Here is a 24,352-nt window from a genome sequence, read left to right on the forward strand (position 1 = left end):
TCTGAAAGGAATTATATACACATGGAACAAGTTGTTCTCATACAACCAAAACAAATTCTGAGCAAAATATTTGTTGACAACATAGGTGATGCAACTTGCACTCTCAGTCCCTCTGAACTTTTAATTTTCCAGTTTCCAATAGTCCGTAAAAGTCTAGCGAAACTCGACTTTCCAAAATTCCAATACACTTAGAGTTGATCCAATCAGGCACAACAAATGTATACACAATAGACCGATCCATTAAGCTCCGCCCCCATTGCATATTGACCAATCACAATGCAACGAAGGTCCAACACTAAGGTCCAATATGCGTGCGCGTATCTTGGCGCGCGCGACAGAGTTGTGCAGAAACACATTGGAGAGCCCCACGTGTTCTTGCTCACACGTGCGTCGTGGGCGGAGCCTACTGGATAAGTCTATTGGGTGGAAAGTTGAGTTGAGCAAAGAACCATACAAAATGGGTATGATACAAAATGAGTTTGAACACAGTGAAATCTTTGTATATTAATAACTAAGAATGTAAAATTTCCCTTTCAAAATTAAAAAAGAAAGAAAAAAAGTTACACTTTCTAAAATACTACAGTAAAGAAAAAAGTGTTGAATTTAAAACAATTTCATACGTTGTAATAGACAGCCACTTTGTGGGGGAAAAAAAGAAACCATAATTACACATTCCACTGAAAAGACAAATAAAGTTTTTGAATCCAATCTTTTGTGATGTTTTACACTTCTCAGGCATTTCGTTATTAATCACTTTAGTAAGAAGCAAGAAAAATATCTACATCTGAGTTCAGTTTTCTTTAATAATACAAGTTAGTTTTCTTTTCTAGACTTCCATTTTGATACTCTTTATAACCTATCCGTTATTATTTCACTATGAGAAAATAATACAGCTAAACCATCTACTGTAAAACACTGTTTAGTGAGATTCTATTCTCTTTAAAAAACAAAAAAATAAAAAACAAAGTATACAAAAGACAAATGTGCAAACACTTTCTTAATTTATGCAACCTAAAGAGCTTACCAGTGTTTATTAATTAATTAATTAAGTTATTTATGTGTACTATTTTGTTGTACTATATTATTATAATTATTACTATTTTGCACAATCCTGGCATAACTGATCAACCAATGTACATTCATTCTATTTCTCTCAAGTTCATTATTGCCCATCTCGGGCTTACAATGGTTCATTTATTACAGTGGACAATCAACAGATTTGCAGAATAATTTACAAAAATATACTCAACAAAGTTGCTCAGTTCAGTAACTATCAGTGGTGCATAAAAATTATTTCAAATCAAGCATTACTTTGTGAGGGTGAAACAATCTTAACAGTCTGAGAAGTCAAAAAGCTCAAAGTCTGAGAAGAAAATGAAAACTTGAAAAGTCAGTTTAGAATCCACCCCAATCCTAGGCTTTCCCCACCCTTCATTTGATCAACAAAACCTATATTTTATTGTTTGCGCTTAAAACCAAAGCAGCTTCCGTGTTACAAAGAAAAGAAATCTACTTGCTTCAAGCGAGACTAGACGTCCAAGGCATGTACTTCATATTTCAAAGCGGTACTCTTCAACTCTTCACACATAGACCTACTATGAAGGTATTTCCTTTGTAAACGGTCTATCTACGCATGGTGTACGGTGAAACATTGGTACAAAAATATATTGCATACAGAGATTGCTTTTTGACAGTGATCCACTTTGTGCACGCAAGTGTTTCGCTTGGTGAGACTGTCAACTACTGTGACCAAACATCAATCAACAAAAGAGATAAATCTTAGATGGCTTCTTATAAAAGATACAGACAATATATGCAAGTTCTCAAGTGTATTCATTATATCCGATACGAACAGTGCATACAAGTCAACTGAAACAATTAAATCCTTTATCACGGCAAGCCACAATAATGTGTAACACACTGATTACAGATTGGTTCTAAACGCAGCTACACCAGCCTTCAAAACCTGACAAATTTTGATTGTTAGCTATAAATATCCAATCAGCATCAACAGTATGTGAGAGACACACCTTTAAACCCCCTGAACTTACTACTCACCATGCACAAAGTGGATGTTTCTGGGGAAAAAGAAGTCTAAGCCGAAAATGCCCAAACCATATTTGACAATATTTAATTACTAAAGCTACAAAGCAACACTACAGTATACTCAAACAATGACCATAATAGATACAGTCCTGACAACACCAGCCACACATCTTATTTCAAATTCAAGTATTTTTTTTTAAAGTTTCGTTTTTACTCAAGTAAAATCGAGAAGAACAAAAAAGTATCTTGTTTTTGTTTTTAGAACCGATACCCAACTAAGACAATTGCGCCAGAAGTTGAAAAAAAATGGAATATTAAAAATATTGTTTGTTAAAGAGCACAATGCATTTAGGGTTGATGAAATTACGCATGACCATGACACCTGCGTAACGAATAAAAACAAATTGTTATTTCATTCAGGTAAATATGTACATCCTTTCGGGGGACCAAATACAATCAGTGTACCAAAAAAACACCATACAAATCTGACAACAACAAAGAAATAAAAAAATACAAAATATATATACATTGACATATATATATTTAAAACACACCTGAAATAAACCTAGACCATTTTAGTTTGCAGGACCTGAAGTTTACATCCAATTGAAAACAATTTGGTCAAATCTTGTTCCTCTCTTAATTCCCCTTCATGGCCCCCCCCCAAAAAAAAAATAATACAAGAAAACAAGGCAGAGAGAAAACAAAAGAACTCCCCATAACCCCAACACATTTCTTCTTCTTTTTTTTCAGGGGGGGGGGGGGGGTGGGTATCAATAGGGACCAGGCTTATGTACTGGCCCCTTGTCAAATTGATTATAAGTTAGGCCTGGAATTTCACAAAGACTTTCAAACTTCCATGTGAAAATGACCCATCGCAAACTAAATAAGCCTTGCCCTCTCAAAGACAAAATTCTTTGCTCTCAGTTTTATCGCAATTCTCTTTGGGTTTGAAACAAGATTGTGCAAGTTTCCGAAACACAGAATGGGCAAAACTGTCGTTGAGGAACTCCTTCCAGCGCATTCAACAGTCCTTGCATCAAAAGAAGTGAAATAATCTCAATGAGGCGTAGAAATTATAAATTTTATCAAAGTGAGAAATCAGCAACTCCGATGGAACAAAAAAATCATACGGTTTCAATAATTTTTCTGCATAACTGACGGGGCAATGAAAACAACATAGAGAAGAAGCAGGCAGAATTTAAGTAGATAATACCCAGTATGCATTGTGCTCTACGATACTACAGAACCCTTACTGACTCACAAAAATAAACCCAAACAAACTATTTTTTTAGTTCATACCTATATATAAAATAAAAAAAATCACTTGTTTTTTAGTTCAGCCCGGATTCGCTTCGTGGCTCGCCCGCAGCACATTCCCCCGAAGAAAAGTATTCCTATTATTGCCAGAAAGACCATAAGAAAGTAGCCTCGTGACTCCGATGAATTGATTGCAGCGGCGAGGTCTTGTAGAGAACCTGGTGGCGCAACCTTGAACAGGGCAGAAAAAAACCCACATCAAATAATCATTTAATATCCAGGGCAGATTTCGGGGAAAAAATGTGTTTTAAAAACAAAATTGTGGGAGGTCGTGATTACTTTTTTGTTTTCAATGGATTTTTCAGTTTCTTTTTGACATGGGCATGTTGCTCCAAGGCAGAGCCTGGTGGCGCAACCTTGAACAGGGCAGAAAAAAAGAAACAAAAATCAAGCAATGATTTAATATCCAGGGCAGATTTTGGGACAAATATATAAACAATTTGTGTTTAAAAAATGAATTGTGAGAGATCGTCTTACATCACAAGAACTTTTTTATTTTGTTTAAATTTTTCAGTTTCTTTTTTTACATGTAGGCCTGTTGTGCGAAGACATTTTGGTAAAAGGGGAAAGTATAAATTTGTACCGGAGCATTTCAAGGACACCAACGCAACGACCATGAGGCATTAGGTCAATCACTTAGTTGCCTCAATGAAATATCAGGCCCGGGGTCGATTTCACAAAGAGGTACTTAGGACTAGCCCTAGGAAATATGAAAACTTAAGGGCAGTCACCAAGTTAGGATGAGTAACTCGTCCTAACTCGAGATAAGACTAATCTTAACTCTTGTCATAGGGGCTTGAGATGAACTTACTTTGACCGAGTATGACCACATTTCCTTTCTCTCAGAGATCATACGTTGACAATCTGGATGAAGCTTAATAGTGCTATCATCTAGAGCTTCAATAAGACACGACATCTCTACAAGGACGGAACAAAAAACATCAAAACAAAATGTAAGTACATTTACACAAATACATGAGCCGAATGTTTTCAACGGAAATGGTATTTTAACTTGTTTATAATGCACTTGTTCACCATTATAGTATAACTTTAATATGTGTACACTTCTGAATTTTTCTTAATTATCGATTAAAAAATCAGGCCCCAACCTAAAGGTTTTGAAAAACTAAAAACACTTCTGCCGTTGACGGCGCGAGTCAAAGGACAATGCCGCTGACATCATATCTGGGAGTTTGCTTCGATTTACCTCCAAGCTGCAACAAAGCGGCTTTACAAATTGGAGCTCCCAACTATGACGTTTTGAGAGTGGTTACGTAATGGGGTTTTTCGCAAATCTCTCAGAAAAGTGCTGGATAAGGGCATTCAAAATTATTGTTTTTTACACAATTGAAATCTACTTATAGTCATATGACTCAATTTCCTTATTAATTGAAAACATTTTAAGTGAAATTCAGCAAAGTTTACGACTTGACATTTTCGTTCAAGCAGCTCTTTAAGGGTCTATGTACTTTTTGTAGGACAAAAAAACACAGTGACCACAGAATTACACTTAACTTACACAGTTTGAAGATAATGCTGACAGAAAGCTTCCCTGAAAATATTACATGCTAAATTGCTGTATTTTTTGAGAAATGAGGAAAACAATGTCCTGAAAATAATTTCTGTCTCTGCGATCATGAGACGCAAATTATTTTCGCATGTAAAAGCGTATTTTCATAACATTGTTTTACTCATTTCTCAAAAACTACAGCACCTCAGCAACTAATATTTTAAAGTATGCTTTCTACTATCATTATCTTCAAACGGTGTAAGTTTAATGTAAATCTGTGGACATTGTGTTTTGCGTTACAAAAAGTACCCAAATCCTTTAATATTAGTAATAATAATATAAAAGCATTCTTGGTAAGAGCATTCTGTCCCTGGCAAGACCCCAATGCGCTGCACAGGCATGAAACTTATTTAAAGAACATAAACATTTCTTAAAGGAATAATTCCCATCCGTTAAAATGTGCTCAACTCCTGCGAAACATTCACAGCGAAAAGAGGGTTGTGACGTCGAAATTCATATCGCATTCCCAGGAAGTATGGACTGTGACTTAAGGTAAGGGAAGTACTCACGTCGGCCCTGCCCTTGTGGTATACCAGCGCAGAAATGTTTAATATCCAAGGCACATGCTTTGTAGAGTAGAGGATCAACGTGGACATCAGCACGGCCTTGTTGCACCAGACGGATTACTTGCTGAAATGACACACAAAGATGACAAAGAGGGTAGTTGAATTGGGGTTGGTGTCGGAAGGCTAGGCTTGGGGAGGGTCACAATGAAAATCCATGGTGAATACGCAGTATTACCGCCTAATTTTCTGCTATCCTTTGAAATACGCTTGCACCTTATCAAATCTTTCTGCTACAGTGAGCACAAAAATTATCGTTAAGCAGCATTATGAAATTGGGCCCAGGTCTTGAGATTCAAATGTGACCGACAGCAAAAAGATGCAAAGAACCCTGACTGATCAATTGGACATGGGCTCTATTGCATAAAGCTGAAAATACTGCTTAGCAAAACATAAGTGGGACACCAGTTGCCAAGAATGTAAACCCAATTTAATTTTGGCTGGTAACCATATTTTAAATAAACCTCGAAGAATTGAAATTGAAATGAATTCAACCAGTTTCTGTTAAGGAACAATTTTCATCTAGGGCCATGATGTGACCAAAACAGGGCCAAATTTCATAGAGATGCTTACAAAAGCACAAAAAGTTGCTAAGCCCAACATAGTGCTTTCCAAAATAAGTGTACCAGCCACATGTACAATTTGTGACTGGTATCCAACTCATTTCTGCTAAGCAGAAACTTGTTAAGCAATATTTTTCTGCTCAAGCAGCTCGATGAAATTGGGCCCTAGTGTCCAAAATCCGTCGCTTACCATGCGGCACTTGAGGTCGTCAATCTTCCCCTCATGTAGTTTACTCTTCAAGCATTCCTCTACCTGTCCCTGGCCAGGAGACTCTAGTTGCTCCGAGCAATACTTCACCGTGGTCGTCTTACAGATACGAGACAAGACGGGGTCCATCCTGTAGTCCATGGCTGCCTCGTGAATCAGCTACGCAAAATAAAATCAATTAAAGTCTTAATGTTTGGTAGTTACTCAAAATATATATCAGGGATTTGAGGCATTGCACGGTGAGGTATCAATATTTATTGCAGTAGCACGATGATGTGTCAGGAGACAATTTTTTTTCCATCATGTATGAATACCAATACTGGTAAACACATTGTACGTACATGCAAAAATAATTGTCATTTTCTAAGACAAAAGTTTTTTTCGTTACATTGTTTTACTCATTTCTCAAAAACTATCGCAACTCAGCAAGTAATGTTGTAAGGGAAGCTTTCTACCAATTATCTCCAAACCATATAAGTTTAATGTAAATCTCTGGACATTGTGATAGTACCCGAACCCTTTAAAAACCGTTTTGCCAATAAAGCAGTGTTACACAACGTTGTACTATTCTAAGATTTTAATCTGATACAAATAACATTTCCTTTTCCACTCACATCTCTGACGTAGTTCTCACAGTCTGGCGACAGGTTCTGTTGGGAACAAGATAAAGTCACAAGAGTAAGATAAGTAGGATTTGAAAATTTGCATAGAGGAAATACGATACAGAAAGGTTTGCGGTAACACCGTGTAATGACTATCTCTAATGAGTTGGAGGTGGTTCTGAAAAGAACCGTTGGTTTCAACTCGACGTTTCGATCAGTATGCTCTGATCGTCTTTTTTTTATTCTTTTTTTCTCTCCAGAAGACGATCAGAGCATACTGATCGAAACATTGAGTTGAAACCAACGGTTCTTTTCAGAACCACCTCCAACTCATTAGAGATAGTCGTTACATGGTGCTACTGCAAACCTTTCTATTATAGTAAGATAAGTGAGTATTAACTCTTTCAGTGTCAAGGTCATACATGTTCGATTTATTTTGATGTATTCTGAAAGCGCCGCTATCGTACCTGTACATTCTTTTATATGAAGTGAACTCAAACAGTGTCATCAATCGTACAGGTATGACCCATAATATACATGTTATAACGAGAGGGCATTTTAACTCAATAAATAATAATAATAACAGTAATAATAATAATAATAAAAATAAACCATTCTTATATAGCGCATATCCTGTGAGGTCCCTTTGCACAATACTCAGCGCCTTAATAAATAGTTCATACTCGCCACTTAATAAATAGTTATTACCGTTTTCTTTAATGACTTTAGGATGTACCAAGGCAAAACAAATCAGCAAGATCCATATTGTTTGTTGAGAAAGATTTAATTTTAATTTTATTTTACAGAAATTTGAAAAACCTTAAAAAGCTTGGCATTTTAGGTCAAAACGCAATCATGACTGCTCTATGACAGCACTCTTCCTGTCCCCACCCTTTCCCCTCCCACAGACAACCGTCTTTCCAGTTTTTCCTTCCAAACCCTACCTTGGTAGAGAACTTTGTCTTAAGACACTCCACCATTTCCCCCTCCAGCTCCTTGTTCTTGTATTGCTCTTGCTTGGCTTTCTCTTGGATGCTGCCACAGAACTTTGGCATGTCACGACGGCACGCCTTCTGAAGCAACGGGTTCAGGCGGAAGTCTTCCAGCTTTTGGATGGATCTTTTTGTCAGAACCGCTTTGCAGCTTCATAGGGAGGGAAACAAAACCATACAAGTAGTCATTATGGCATTTCCATAATGACTTTCAGTAAAAAAAACTTTGTATGGCCATATCCGAATTGGTGTCTACAGCTCTGGCTACGGCTGTTGCTAAGGGTATTTGAAAGGAGGTCCTATACCTCAACGCACAGGACTCGGGAAAGTACTGAGTATACAGTTACACACTTTGGTGTATGGGTAAAAAAACAAAATTAATATGACAAACCATCTTGCACAAAAGAGGCTCTGTGTCAGAAGGAATAGTATCTGTGGTTTTATAGTGTAGTGTGGCCGAGCGGTCAATGACACAGGACTCTAGTTCTAGTGTTTCTGATCAGCGGAGTGTGGGTCTGAATCTCAGTCTTGACAATGTGTCCTTAAGCAAGGCACTTAACCATTATTGTTTCATCCTTCGGTTCGGACGTTAAGCCCTAAACCCTAACCCAAATCTTGTGTTATGCACATAAAAGAATCCACCATTTCCGAACAAAGATATTGACAAAATAGGGACACCGCCATATAAGGCTAGATAGCTCAGTTGGTAGAGCGCCGGCACGTTAATCCAGAGGTCGTTGGTTCGAATCCCACTCTAGTCAATTCTTTGTTCAACCCCAAAAACCATAAAAGAATCCAGTTACACTTATCGCAAGGAGAGGGGGTTTGCTGCTGTGTTTCTGGCAGTGACTTCTCTTTATTCTCCAATTAGTTCGCCTTACTTGGCGCTGTCCCCATTATTTTTTTACACAAAAAGCAAATCATGAATTTCCTCGCTGTCAAAGTCCTCCGTTCCCACTTGAAGATAATGCCATAACACTCCTTTCTCAACCTTGAAACCAGCCTACTATGCTAAGGCCACACAAAAAATAATTGTTGATCGTCCCGCCCGATCGTTCAAAACCCCCCCGACCCCTATTTTTTTTTTTTTTTTTTTTTCCCCATGTCTGGATATCTCTTTATACTTTAACTGCCCAGATTTTTCAGCTGAAATTTTATATAATTGTACAGGTTTGAAAAGATGTTTAAAGAAGGTTTTTATTCATGTTGGCAAAGCAAGAACAATTCTTCAAATATTTACTTGGGCTACACTGTGCTTAGTTGTTTGAAAAAGTTTACAGAAAATGTCATCTAGGAGTTAAATTTGTTTGACCAATACTATTGAAAACATCAAAAACACACAAACCCTCTGTTATATAGTGATTGTGGTGATTTCTTTATTCTTGATTTCATATTTGGCATGTCAACACAACTTAAAAACAAAACAAACCCCCCTCCCCGTCTGCAAAAAAAAAAAAGATGATCAACAATTTTCTTCTTTTTATATGGCCTAATGGCACCCAATCCCAACCAAACGGATAAAGTCATATGGCAGTATGTTTCCCAGATTGACATCAACACCACATGTCTAATACAGCTGGCACTGAAGTGTCAATATCTTTCACCATAATTTTTGGGTTTCAAACCTTACTTTGAATCAAATGACTGCTCATTTCGGTGAGTTTTGAGGCACTTCAAAAGTTCATCTTGTGGAATGCCAGAACAGTAGAGCTGGAAATTAAACAAGAAAAACAATGAATAAGAATTAAGAAAAATACTGCATTAATTTGTTCAGCGGAATAACTTTCTGTTATTATGGTGTTTCATTGCCGAACGGATAAGAGCAGGGGTAAATGGGTACCTATGGGAGCAGAGATGTTCTTAGCTTAGTAGCGCATATTTGGCAGCACAGGCCGATTACTCCCCAGGGAACTGAGATGGTTTGAATATGAATTAAACTGAAATGAATTAAATAGCCCAGTGACCCGGGGTAATAATGTTGGAAGGGCTTTTCTGGCGCCCTCCGGGTGTGAAAAGCGCTATGAAAAAACTGGTTAATATTATTATTAAAGACCTGATGCACATGATGTCATTTGAGTAGGGCGCCCTCACTTAGAGGTCAAAAGAAGGTTGGTCATTCGCCAATCCCGTGCGCCACATGTACAGAATCTGTGCATTGCGATTGTTATGTCATCGTTTTACCTCCAAGATGGCAGCTTGACAACGTCAATGCATAAGAACTATTATTTACCTTGATCATTCGTTTACAGGAGTGCACAAAGGTGTAATCAGTCTGGACATTTTGAGCCTGCTCCTTCTGCCGGTTAAAGAGCTTGACGTGGCACTGGTCCTCCAACTCCTTCCGGTGGTCCCGAAGACACTCCAGGATGCGGGCGTTTCCCGCCTTGATGTTAGAGCAGAACTTGGGCACGTCTTTCTCACATCCCTTGAAGAGTTCAGGATCCAGATGAATATCCTCGGACTATTTAACAAAAATGTATAAAAACCAACTCTAAATCAATCGATGTGTGTAAGCACTGTAAACTCGGTACTTTCCTGAAAAAAATCACAGGCATATGACTCAGTCAGGTGGGATTCGAACCCACCACCTTTGAAATTCTAGAGCAGTGTCAAACCAACTGGACCACCGAGATCGCCCGGTAGCTAGAGGTGGTTCCAATCCTATGTTTTAGCAGTGGGGACTGCAACATTGCATTGTGATGATTTGGACTTGCTCTTTATCTCCAATGCAAATTTAACATATATTAAAGGGTGGTACATGTTTGGTAATTACTCAAAACAAATGCCAACTTAAAAACTGACTTGGTAAAGAGCATTGGAGACTTGGTGATAGTAAAAAACATTGCGAGAAACAACTCCCTCTAAAGTAGTCTAGATTTTGAAAAAGAGATAATTTCTAACTAAAATACTAAAAGACTTCTAGCCAAAAGTCTCACTAAAATAATAAAAGACTTCTAGCCAAAAGCCTTTTTTTCCTATCTGAAAGCACACACACTCGTCCAACAAGGGTGTTTTTTCTTTCATCATTTTCTTGCAACTTCGATGACCAATTGAGCTAAAGTTTTCACAGGCTTGTTATTTTATGCTTATTCAATTCAATAAACGTTTATTCCATACTCTTGTTGAAAAAAAAAAAACAATTGTGAGAATTAAACAGTGCCTAGAAATTTAACAAATCTAAAGTGCATTAAATTATACAGAAAAACAATATAATCTAAAAGCAAATAATAAATTAATAACTAGGAATTAACTATGTACAAGACAGGAGCGAGAGCATGAGGCTTTCAGATAAGCCGTGGCTTGTAGACAACAGCCTTTACACAGACAAGAAACACACAAGACAAACAAACAAACAAACAAACAAACATGGGGTGACAGGTCTTTTTCTTCAGCCGCGCCACGCATCTGGAACTCTCTACCACTTAATCTTCGATCTTGTCTTTGTACTGCAAAATTCAAGTCTCTTCTCAAAACTTATCTTATGTCACAGGTTTTCAATGACTAATTTTGTTGTGTCTGTTTTTCTTTGTGTTGTGTTTTGTTTTTGTTTTGTTTTTGGTTTTACTGCGCCTTGAACACCCAGCAGCGTGGATATTCGGCATTACAAGTCTTATAATTATTATTATTATTATTATTATTAACAAACAAACAAACAAACAAACAAACAAACAAACAAACAAACAAACAAACAAACAAACAAACAAACAAACAAACAAACAAATAAACATCGAAGAAGGAACAAGGGCAAGACAATTACACAATGACAATACAAAATGCTGACGACAAAAACACAAAGAATGTTAAACCAGGCTAACTGAAGACGACAAACAAAATAAATAAGTGTTGAGAAAAGCTATGTTACATAGTGGGAGAGGAGGACTCTTTTGTAAGAGATCTTAAATCGACCCACGGACAACATTGTTCTTAAATTGCTAGAGATAGCATTCCAAAGACGTGAACCAGTGAATCGAAGTGTGTTGCTAGAGTACAGGGTGCGGGTGAAAGGAAGAAACAGGTTATTACAGGATCTGGTTGAGTAGTCATGGACTTCATGAACCGACGTGAAGAAAGTGGAAAATGTGCGAGGAAGGAGATTTTTAGTATATTTGAACATAAAATGCCAGTTTGAAGTTTATTGATGTCAGTAAGAGTAAGGGTGCATAGACGCGGAAATGAGAAAAAGTGCATATTCGAATGGTCCTTTTTTGGATAACAAACAAGGCGTTCAATTTACTATTGCTGGTATACGCCCAACCAATGTTACAATAATTCAAATATGGTAGAATAAGAGAGTTGTACAGTAAGTGCATAGAGGTAGCTGGAAGAAAGAAGCGGAGTTTAGATAGAACGACTGTGTTTCGGGAAACGGTTTTAGAAATAGAAGAAATATGTTCTGTCCAGGAAAGGCTTTGATCAATGGTAACGCCCAGAAATTGTGCAGAAGATACCCTGCTGATGGGCATATTGTCAATAACCAGTTGAGGCAAGAAAATCTCTAGTGGACGAGCTGACTTGGTAAAGAGAATAAAGTTAGTTATGTTGGGATACACCAAGTGAGAAGAATTGTCTTGGACAATTACCAAACGTGTTACTGTTCAGTGCCTTCAAATCAAATTGAAATGCAGCATCACAACCATGCGCAGATCGCTGTATCGATATGCTGAAACTTTTGAAAAATTAGTAAACATGGTCTCAAACAAAAAAATCGTCTCAGTTTTAGCATGTAAAAATGAATTGAACAATTTTTATGTATTTTGATATAATATCATAACTGGTTAATGGGTTTTTACATACTAAAATAATTGTCGTATCACCGAGACAGAACATATTTTGTGACTTGTTTTACTCATTTCTCAACAAACTACAGCACCTAAGTAAGTAATATTTGAAGGGAAGCTTTCTACTATCATTATCTTCAAACCGTGTGAGTTTAATGTAAATTTGTGGACATTTTGAAAAAGTACCCAAATCCTTTCAGATGGGTTGGACTTGCTCTTGATCAGAATTGCAGAACATTTTCATCAGCGAGTTGATAAAACACTCAGCCGTAGTGTGTGTGTTTGTTTGTTTATCATCACTTCAAGAGATACAGATGAGACTATAACAAAGGGTCTGGGAAATAAAAACTTATGAAGGTTTTCAGATGGAAGTGAAACTTCAGTACTGTTTTGCAGTCTGTGATAGTCTGTTAAAAAAAAAAAAAAAAACGCCCAAATTATTTGCGCAAAGTGTGAAAGTTTGCGAGCGCAAAGCGTGAAAGCTTGCAAGTGCGACAGCTTCCGACACATTAATCTTTGGTTTTGAAAGACCTACTCTGCAATCTTAGATGCTCCTTGTGTGCGTATCTTCTCTTTTCTTCTGAATTTGATGAATATTTTTATTTATTTATTTATTTCTTTTTTTTGGGGGGGGGGAGGGGGGGTTATAAAAAAAACCTGGATTCCTTGTTAAAATACGGAGAAATCATTTCCCTGGTATTAGATTGTCTCTTACCCTCTGTAGGAGTTCCGCTTTAAGCTGTTTGCGGCATTCAATGCTGACACTGTGCTCCTTTTCCATCAGAGTGTCGTCACGTACTTGGCCGCTGAGACACTTAATAATAGAGCTCCTGTAGGTACGAGATATCAAGACAAACTTAGAATGAATATTTTTTCCAATTTGTTTTGTTAATAAATCTGTTAATCTATATGCATTTCGTAAAGTCCTAAAGACTCACTTTTTCAATTTCTTTCTAGTGCAATATGATCTTGATGGAATAGCGCCGTGTAAATTAAAATTGTTTTGTTATGTTATACAATAAAACTTAACCCCGGTTCACATTTGCGAAGAATGCAAAGCAAACTCTGGTGATAGATTATCAATAGGCACTGGTTTCAAACAGTGACCAAAGAAAAGTAGCTTCACAAAAAGCATTTGCAGGAAAAATGAACCGGCCATTAATGTGAAGTATAATTACCAAATATAACTTTCCTTTAAAGCAACAAAACAGAAAAATTTGATAAGACTTTTTTGGTAGGTTTAACGATGCAACATTTATGAAACCATTTAGAAAGCGGTTGTAATAATTGACAAGAAACAGATCAAAAATCACACATTGCGAAAGAAAAGTGAGGGGGGGGGGACTTTAATCACATTACAATAATAAAGTTTTATCCAACATACTTGTCTTTGCTCTTTTTACACAGTTGAACGACGTCCTTCCGACAGGCTTCCTTGAATTTAAAGTTGAAACGATAATCTTGAAGCTGAATCTGTGGGAGACAAACAAAGAAATAACACATAAGAAACGCATACATTACACCTAAGTAACAAAAAAATAACACATCACTAACACATAGAAAACAGGTGTAACACAGAAATAGCACAGAAACAACACAGTAGGGGCACAAAAATAACACAGACATAACAAAGACATAACACAAAATAGCACAGAAACAATGCAGAAACAATACAGAGATGGCAGAGAAATAGCACAGAAATAACAGACATTACACAAAATAACACAGAAACAATACAGAAACAATACAGAGAGTGCAGAGAAATAACACAGAAATAAGCACAGTGATAACACAGAAATAACACCAAATTAACGATGCAACAACACAGAAGCAAGAGAGGGATGACACAAGAAAGACACAGGGATAATACAATTATAGCACCGACATTACAGAGATAAGAGAGAAATAACACAGAATAACATGAAATAACAAAGAAACAACAGAGAGATGACACAAGAATGACACAGAGATAATACAAATATAGCACCGACAATACAGAGATAAGAGAGAAATAACACAGAATAACATGAAATAACACAGAAACAACAGAGAGATGACACAAGCATGACACAGAGATAATACAAATATACATGTAGCACCGACACTACAGAGATAAGAGAGAAATAACACAGAATAACATGAAACAACGCAGAAACAACAGAGAGATGACACAAGCATGACACAGAGATAATACAAATATACATGTAGCACTGACAATACAGAGATAAGAGAGAAATAACACAGAATAACATGAAATAACACAGAAACAACAGAGAGATGACACAAGAATTACACAGAGATAATACAAATATAGCACCGACAATACAGAGATAAGAGAGAAATAACACAGAATAACATGAAATAACACAGAAACAACAGAGAGATGACACAAGCATGACACAGAGATAATTCAAATATACATGTAGCACTGACAATACAGAGATAAGAGAGAAATAACACAGAATAACATGAAATAACACAGAAACAACAGAGAGATGACACAAGAATTACACAGAGATAATACAAATATAGCACTGACAATACAGAGATAAGAGAGAAATAACACAGAATAACATGAAATAACACAGAAACAACAGAGAGATGACACAAGAATTACACAGAGATAATACAAATTTATTATAGCACAGACAATACAGAGATAAGAGAGAAATAACACAGAATAACATGAAATAACAAAGAAACAACAGAGAGATGACACAAGAATGACACAGAGATAATACAAATATAGCACCGACAATACAGAGATAAGAGAGAAATAACACAGAATAACATGAAGTAACACAGAAACAACAGAGAGATGACACAAGAATTACACAAAGATAATACAAATATAGCACCGACAACACAGAGATAAGAGAGAAATAACACAAAATAACATGAAATAACACAGAAACAACAGAGAGATGACACAAGAATTACACAGAGATAATACAAATATAGCACCGACAATACAGAGATAAGAGAGAAATAACACAGAATAACATGAAATAACACAGAAACAACAGAGAGATGACACAAGCATGACACAGAGATAATTCAAATATACATGTAGCACTGACAATACAGAGATAAGAGAGAAATAACACAGAATAACATGAAATAACACAGAAACAACAGAGAGATGACACAAGAATTACACAGAGATAATACAAATTTATTATAGCACAGACAATACAGAGATAAGAGAGAAATAACACAGAATAACATGAAATAACACAGAAACAACAGAGAGATGACACAAGCATGACACAGAGATAATACAAATATACATGTAGCACCGACACTACAGAGATAAGAGAGAAATAACACAGAATAACATGAAACAACGCAGAAACAACAGAGAGATGACACAAGCATGACACAGAGATAATACAAATATACATGTAGCACTGACAATACAGAGATAAGAGAGAAATAACACAGAATAACATGAAATAACACAGAAACAACAGAGAGATGACACAAGAATTACACAGAGATAATACAAATATAGCACCGACAATACAGAGATAAGAGAGAAATAACACAGAATAACATGAAATAACACAGAAACAACAGAGAGATGACACAAGCATGACACAGAGATAATTCAAATATACATGTAGCACTGACAATACAGAGATAAGAGAGAAATAACACAGAATAACATGAAATAACACAGAAACAACAGAGAGATGACACAAGAATTACACAGAGATAATACAAATTTATTATAGCACAGACAATACAGAGATAAGAGAGAAATAACACAGAATAACATGAAATAACACAGAAACAACAGAGAGATGACACAAGAATGACACAGAGATAATACAAATATAGCACCGACAATACAGAGATAAGAGAGAAATAACACAGAATAACATGAAATAACAAAGAAACAACAGAGAGATGACACAAGAATGACACAGAGATAATACAAATATAGCACCGACAATACAGAGATAAGAGAGAAATAACACAGAATAACATGAAGTAACACAGAAACAACAGAGAGATGACACAAGAATTACACAAAGATAATACAAATATAGCACCGACAACACAGAGATAAGAGAGAAATAACACAAAATAACATGAAATAACACAGAAACAACAGAGAGATGACACAAGAATGACACAGAGATAATACAAATATAGCACCGACAATACAGAGATAAGAGAGAAATAACACAGAATAACATGAAATAACACAGAAACAACAGAGAGATGACACAAGAATGACACAGAGATAGTTCAGCAATAGCAGTGCAGAAAACCACAGAAATAACAACAAAATAACACAGAAAAAAATAACACGAAACAATAGTGAGAGACGACACAACAAATGAAATAGAGATAACAAATAAATAGCACAGCAATAAGAGAGATAACACAGGAATAACACATGAATAACACAGAATTAGAAAAGAAATAACACAGAATAACACAAAATAACACAGAAACAACAAATAAAAGAGAAAACCCCAAAATAAGATGGAGGTAACATGGAATATCACGAAAAGCACAGCAACAATAGAGAGAAAACACAAAAATTACATAGAGATAGCTCAGCACTAACAGAAATAACAACGAAATAATAAAGGAAAAAATAAAAAATAATAATAACACTTATAATAACACAGAAATTCTGAACAATAATTGTAGAAAACAGCTTTAGCTACTCACCAGTTGGAAATGCTCGATACCAATGGCACATTTCTGGTCCATCTCCTCGTCGTTCTTGTGATCAATCAGACACTGAAGAGCAGCTCCTTCATCGACCTTCTTGGACAAGAAATCCTGCAAGAAAACAACATTTATTTTAATTTTATTCTATATGTGTCAAAAATTTGACTCCATAAACTAGAGTGCAGTACTAGTTCACAATGTTTAAGGAAATCTGTGCACTTATGAGGCATTTTTGTTTGAAACTCTTTTTTTAAAACATCTTTCTGACCATGCATTTCAAAACAAACAATTTCAAAGGTTTTTCGTAGACCAAATTGCCCACTCATAGGTAACGCGTCCCTTAAATATCTTAGTGAGACTTTACATGTTTCACAACAAATACGCTACTCTAGAGGTAGCAGTTTCTCCGAATGTTTCAACAATGAAATGTATCAACAGCTCTACATTGCTCGTTACCAAGTAAGTTTTTACACAATGTACGCAAACAACTATTTTGAGTTATGACCCATACTAGTGTCCAGTGCCTTAAAAAAACAAGGACCAGACAGCGATTTTTGAGCACTTGACTTACTTTACAGAACTTCTTAATCATGGGAGCACAAGCTGCCATGAGTTTACGATTCATCTTAATATCTTCAGCTTCCTCCACAGTGAAGTTGCCAATCATCTTACGACAATCGTCCTGCAGTTTCTCCACGTTGTCTTGTAGACAGATCAGCTCCTGTGGAAAAAAAAAGTTTTAAAGACCTAATTAACGATAAATATTATCTTTGCTAAAATTCATGTACATTTGTCTTGGATCAATAAGGAATTTGAGTTCAAATGAGATTAGACGTGACTTAAAACTAATAATTTTGAATATGCTCATGTGCCCTGTAACGTCATGACTCGTATTGCAACATGACTCATGTTACGTCATCACTCACGTTACGTGATCACTCACATTACGTCATCACTCACATTACGACATCACTCACATTACGCCATCACTCAAGTATGACATCACTCATGTTACGTCATGACTCATGTTACGTCATGACTCATGTTACGTCATCACTCACATTACGTCATCACTCACATTACGTCATCACTCACATTACGTCATCACTAACATTACGCCATCACTCACATTATGACATCACTCATGTTACGTCATGACTCATGTTACGTCATCACTCACATTACGTCATCACTCACATTACGCCATCACTCACATTATGACATCACTCATGTTACGTCATGACTCATGTTACGTCATCACTCACATTACGTCATCACTCACATTACGCCATCACTCACATTATGACATCACTCATGTTACGTCATGACTCATGTTATGTCATCACTCACATTATGACTCATGTTACGTCACATGTAGAAGCTTTGTTTTGAGTAGCAGCTTTTTGCAGCATGGAGGTATAACAACCCAAAAACCAAGTTACAGTCATGTTGACACACACCACCAACGGCTAAAGTGTATCAAGTTCTTCAAAATTATAAGGTTGGGGCCTATTTTTCCCCCAGATAATAACCAAAAATAATTCAGAAGTGTACAAACATCCAACTTACAGGCAAACACATTATGCATATATTTGCATATTTTTAAATTATTCTCTATATTTTTATATTGTTGTATAGACATATGGCCTGTCGGCGTATATATGTTTTTTATCCTTAAATCCTTGTGCGTTTATCTTGTGCTATTTTTGTATCTGCCTGTTGTTACATTTTCACATTTGGTGTGTTTTAAAAACTTGTGTGAGCAATGCAATTTCTTCTTTTGAAGATCAATAAAGTTTTCTTATGTTCTTATGTTCTTATGAACAAGTATAAATAGTTTTCCCGTTAAAACAGATTCGCTCATGTAGTGTAACTGTTTAACCATCTGTGCCCAATTTCATGGCTCTGCTTACCGCAGAATTCTGTGCTTACGATCATGATCCCCGGCTTATGTGCAAGCGCCAAATTTCTGCGCTAGCCTTGTAAGCGTAGACTACCTAAATTCGCGGCTAACCCATCTAATACGCTTGCCGTTAGCACAGAATTCCCTGCTTCCGTAAGTGCTGATTCTGTGCTTACGTTAAGCAGAGCCATGAAATTGGGCCCAGATGACTGAGGTGGTGGAACAAGATTCTTGATATGATGTTTAAACTCAAATCGGCCACAACAAAAGTTTTTTTCAGTATAGGACCACGTACAAATTGGAGGCTGATGCTCCTAGCACACAAGTTTCAAAAATTGTGCGAACCAAGAGGATGGGAGAGGGGAAGTGAGGATGGGAGAGGGGAAGCAAGGATGGGAGAGGGGAAGCGAGGATGGGAGAGGGGAAGCGAGGTTGGGAGAGGGGAAGCGAGGATGGGAGAGGGGAAGCGAGGATGGGAGAGGGGAAGCGAGGTTGGGAGAGGGGAAGCGAGGATGGGAGAGGAGGATTTTTGTCATACCTCTCCTTTGCCCGTCTTGTCTGCACAGTATTGACCGAGGTCAGCGCGGCATTTTGCTTCAATCTGAGGGTTGAGGTGGATGCTGACTGCACGCTGGCGTAGAACCCGATGGACCTGGGCCTGGCACCCTGGTGACAGCGCAACCTGGAGAAGGCATTGCAGGGAAAGAAAGACAAAACTCTTAATAATAACAAGAATACTGATCGAAATGTCGAGTTGAAACCTATGGTTCTTTTCAGAACCACCCCAACTCAATTAAATATTATCATTACATGATTATGTACTGCTCGGCAGTAGAATAAAGCAAGACAGTTCTCTAAGAACAAACTCTACCTGGCAAGTAGATACACACATGGTATATATACAGTGATACCTCACCATGCAATGCCTCAAATCTTATATCACTACATGGTGTTACCGCAAACCTTATTAGATCATAATTCCATCATGCAAAGTTTCAAATCCTACTTAATAATAATAATAGTGGCTTCTTATAGCTCTCTTACCCGACACTAGGTTACGCTCGAGGCATTTCTACATTCAGTATTTTCATGCAAGGTATGTGGGACTACATTTTGAATTATGAGACCTACTTTCTTTTACATACATGTAGCACCATAATGGTTTACAAGGTGCGGCTGCGGAGTATGCAGCCAATCAAACCAGGACCCCTCCCCCCCCCCGGGATGAATCCACTTCTCTTTTTGATAAATGAACTGGGTTATTTTACATTAACCACATTACTTCAAGGTGAAATGCTTTATGTTATCGAAAGCTTATGTAGGCTTCTAAACCAAAGTTTTGTATTGCAATTAATTTTACGAGCTTTTCCCAAACGTATACCTTCCCATTACTTCTCACAGCTTAGAAAAAAAAAAACTAGCAGTCTTGATTCTCTTTTTACTTGCACCTTGACCTCAGTCGGTAGCACATTTTTTAAATATATTTGTTCCCGTGACCAAGCACTTTTGCACCCAAGTACGACTATACTCCTCTGGAGGGATGTACTCATTGGAAGATAGATAGATTCTCACCTCGTTTGGTTGTGGGTGAAGGTGTCTGTGTAGACAAGCAAAGACCACTCCCTGGGGGAGCTGACTATTCTGCCAGTTCTCTATATAGCATAGGTCAGTGGCGTCTTGCTGGCAGTTCTTATACAGCAGGGGATCCAATCTATGGGGAGATCAAATACACAAGGTCAATCACACAGTCAATTCAGGGCTCAATTTCATAGAGCTACTTAAGCACAAAAAGAAAATGCTAAGCACAACAAAATTTTGCTTACCAGAATAAGGTTACCAGCTAAAATACCGTTTTACAAGTACAAAATGTAACTGGTATCCTGCTTAGTTATGCTTAGCAGAAAAATGTTCAGCAATATTTTCTGCTCAAGCAGTGCTGTGAAATTGGGCCAAGGGTTCAATTTCACAGAGTGGCCCAGGGTTCAATTTCAAAGAGCTGCCTAAGCACAAAATAATGCTATAACGGTTTCTACTAAGCAACCATATTAGCAGGATACAGTCACAGATTGTACATGTACATAAGAAATGGCATGTTGGGCTGATTACCATATTTTGGTAAGCATAATATTGTGCCTAGAAGTGCTCAAAAGATGTTAACAATAATGCACGCAAAGCTGTCACTTTTGGTTCGCCAACCAGCGTTGATTTTCAGTGCTTTCTTTCCAGGGATTATTGACAAGAGGTATCGCTATGGCTCACTGCCCATGGGCAGCGAGGCAACGAGGCTGCCCAGAAGGCAACTTGGGTAAATATAGAAACTCACTTGAAATCTCTGGAGACAAAATATTGCAGTTCCAGCAGTTGGGTTTCGCATTCTTTGGTCATCTCGGACGAGTAGATGTTCTCCATCAGACATGAAAGTACCCTTCAAAGATAGAGAGAACGAAACAAGTTACAAGTGATAGTCACACTATATTTAGAAATTAAGCTTTAATTAAGAAGAAGGGCCATGAGTGCCGTCGACTACATTAGGTACTTTTGTGAAACCGAGCCAAGGCAGAGGGGGGAGGGGGGGGGGGTACTGAAAACAAGTAAAGGGTTTCTTCTTAGTGGAGAAGTGATCCTACACAATCTAGAGGATCCAAGAGATTACAGAATGGATAGAACAAAGCGTCACTACACCCACCACAATAGTCAAATACTACAGGGCCGGAAAAACAAATTAAAACTGTCCAGAAGTTCTGAATTCAAAAGAGAGGGTCTACGGAGAAAAACAAATCCTGACAACAGCCCAGACAAGTCGCAGGGTAAAATTCATAGAGCTGGCTTTAGCAGAAAATATTATCTCCTATTTTTTTAAAAATATTTATTGTTTGTATGCAAGACGCCAGACACACAAGGCCTGAAGGCCACTTCAAGGTGTGGGCTACAGTTGTTTTTTCCAGAGGCCGTTGCCACCTACATGTATTCCTAGGGCTGAAACAGGGGTACCCCTTTTACAGTCCGTACGAATGTACGCTTGGGTATCATCAGTCTGAAGCCTGTCCAGCAGAGTAGAAAGCACTACCTCCCCAATTTTATGTAGCAAGTGTCATGACCTGGATTCGAACCCACACTTTGCTGATCAAACACCAGAGCTTGAATCCGATGCTTTTAACCGCTCGGGCCATGACACGCCACGCTTTAGCAGAAAATATTATCTGCTCAACAATTATGTGCTCAGCAAAAATGAGCAGGATACCAGTCACAGATGGTACGTGTAACATAGTATTTTAGCTGGTATCCTTTTATCTGATAAGCAAAAGCGTTTTGTGCTTAGCTAATTTCTGCGCTAAAGCTGCTCTATGAAATTTAGCCCAAGTGGGGATTGCTAACACAGCATGGGGGCAAGGTTTGAAGATTCCTACCTGGGCAGTTTGTCATCTGGAGAGCTGATAAAAAATGTTAAATTCACAGGATTTTGGAACATGTTAATAGTTGTTTTCAACAGAAATTCTGGTACCATTCAATTTTTTGAATGTGATCAATAAATTCCACCTATGAAAGAGGCTTTAAATATTACAACTTTATTATATTAAATTTGTTTGTCTGTCTTGTCACTTTGGGCACTTTTTACAGTCAACTTGGAGAACCGACTGTTGCGCAAGCAGAAGAAACACTTCAGCAGCCCAAGAGTGAAAGTTTCCAACAAGAAAATGATGCAAACAACTCAAGTGCGAATCCTTCTTCCCACTTGGGGTTTCTACTGGGGACGTTTAGTGTTAGGCTGAACATCTGACGTCACACTTCGAGGCTCGTGAATAACGCCAGAGACCTGCCTCCAAACCGGCAATGACGGGTACTTTCACCTTTGACCTCAGTCATTTCACAAAGAGATACGCAGACAAATTCTATTGCGGACTTGAGAGCACTGTACTGCTTGGGCATACATAGAAAGCTCATGTCATGTCACTGCACATCATTGTACCCAATGAAATCACTGGATCTGACAGCAGGGACCTTACGGATAAAGACAGGGGGCCAGTCTAGTTAAGTGCTAGATAGTTCAGTTGGTAGAGGGCCGACATGTTAATTCAGAGGTTGTAGGTTCAAATCCCACTTGTTGTCCTTAATCAATCCCAAATTGTTTATTTTACAGAAGAAAACAAAAATTATGAAAAGGTTTGCGGTAACACCATGTAATGAAAATCTCTAAATGAGTTGGTGTGGTTCTGAAAAGAACCCTTGGTTTAACTGGACGTTTCGATCAGTATGCTATGATCGTCTTCTGGAGAAAACAAACATTTATAGCTCAAAACTTGTTTAATACCCAAACAATATAATTATGTTCATACTTTCACTTTGATGTTTATTTTTGAGTACTGGGAAAACCCAGTTCAATCATGAAATTTGCAACTTGCACTGCTTATTAAAAGGACTCATAAACTCAAAACTTTCATGTTGAACTGCATTTCTGCTGATTCTTGAAAAACTCAATTTAAACTGAAAGCCTAAAGCCACTCCAAAACACTGCTTTTCTAATCTACTGTCACGTAGAGGCTCTTTTCAAAAACGATCAACAACCAAAAAACTTTTGTTGACTCAAGAAACTCCCTTGAGTCATTCAAGATACTCACTTTGCGTCTCCGGCATCCTCGGTCTTACAGAGTTTGTCCCGCACTGGCTTACAGGCTTTGTGAAGTGCACTGTCAATACGATAATTGGCTCCTGCGTCAGCCGTCTCTACAAGTTCTTGAAGCTGTAAATGAAAGAAAGGACAGACCAAGAGAGAAAATAAGACAATGGACGATACAAACATAGTGCACCCTCTATAGATTACCTAGGATAGGCAATCAGTCGACTTTAATGTTTCAATATACATTTTTAAAAGGGCTGCCATTGAGTTTGTAAGCAAATGAAAAAAATCACAAAAAAAGTATATTTTTCTTAAGCCGTAAATGCCTTAAAGCCATTGGACACTTTCGGTAAACAGTATTGTCCAAGGCCCACACTTCGCGTATCACAACTTCTATATAAAATAACAAACCTGTGAAAATGTAGGCTCATTCGGTCAAGAGAAAATAACGGGATAACCCACCCTTGTTTCTGCACGTTTCGCCGTGTCATGACATGTGC

The 24,352-nt window shown here is 37.5% G+C and overlaps 1 protein-coding gene across 2 annotated transcripts in view; it reads right to left on the reverse strand.

Annotated features, from left to right (window-relative positions):
• Positions 1–2,800: 2,800 nt before the first annotated feature.
• The window catches only part of LOC117289002 (Golgi apparatus protein 1-like), a 41,766-nt gene continuing 20,214 nt past the window's right edge, over positions 2,801–24,352 (reverse strand). For both annotated transcript variants that reach the window (XM_033769892.1, XM_033769891.1), the window contains 16 exons: positions 23,854–23,975; positions 21,561–21,662; positions 20,810–20,948; positions 19,776–19,919; positions 17,906–18,055; positions 17,332–17,445; positions 14,027–14,115; positions 13,358–13,472; positions 10,095–10,325; positions 9,495–9,574; positions 7,817–8,015; positions 6,885–6,920; positions 6,253–6,429; positions 5,446–5,566; positions 4,178–4,284; positions 2,801–3,537 (listed from right to left, as the gene is read on the reverse strand). In XM_033769892.1, coding sequence (XP_033625783.1) covers positions 3,370–3,537; positions 4,178–4,284; positions 5,446–5,566; positions 6,253–6,429; positions 6,885–6,920; positions 7,817–8,015; positions 9,495–9,574; positions 10,095–10,325; positions 13,358–13,472; positions 14,027–14,115; positions 17,332–17,445; positions 17,906–18,055; positions 19,776–19,919; positions 20,810–20,948; positions 21,561–21,662; positions 23,854–23,975 — 2,094 coding nt within the window. In that variant the 3' untranslated portion in view covers positions 2,801–3,369. The remainder of the gene's footprint in view (positions 3,538–4,177; positions 4,285–5,445; positions 5,567–6,252; positions 6,430–6,884; positions 6,921–7,816; positions 8,016–9,494; positions 9,575–10,094; positions 10,326–13,357; positions 13,473–14,026; positions 14,116–17,331; positions 17,446–17,905; positions 18,056–19,775; positions 19,920–20,809; positions 20,949–21,560; positions 21,663–23,853; positions 23,976–24,352) is intronic.

This window comes from Asterias rubens, chromosome 4, assembly GCF_902459465.1.
Source record: "Asterias rubens chromosome 4, eAstRub1.3, whole genome shotgun sequence".
Taxonomy (NCBI): domain Eukaryota; kingdom Metazoa; phylum Echinodermata; class Asteroidea; order Forcipulatida; family Asteriidae; genus Asterias; species Asterias rubens.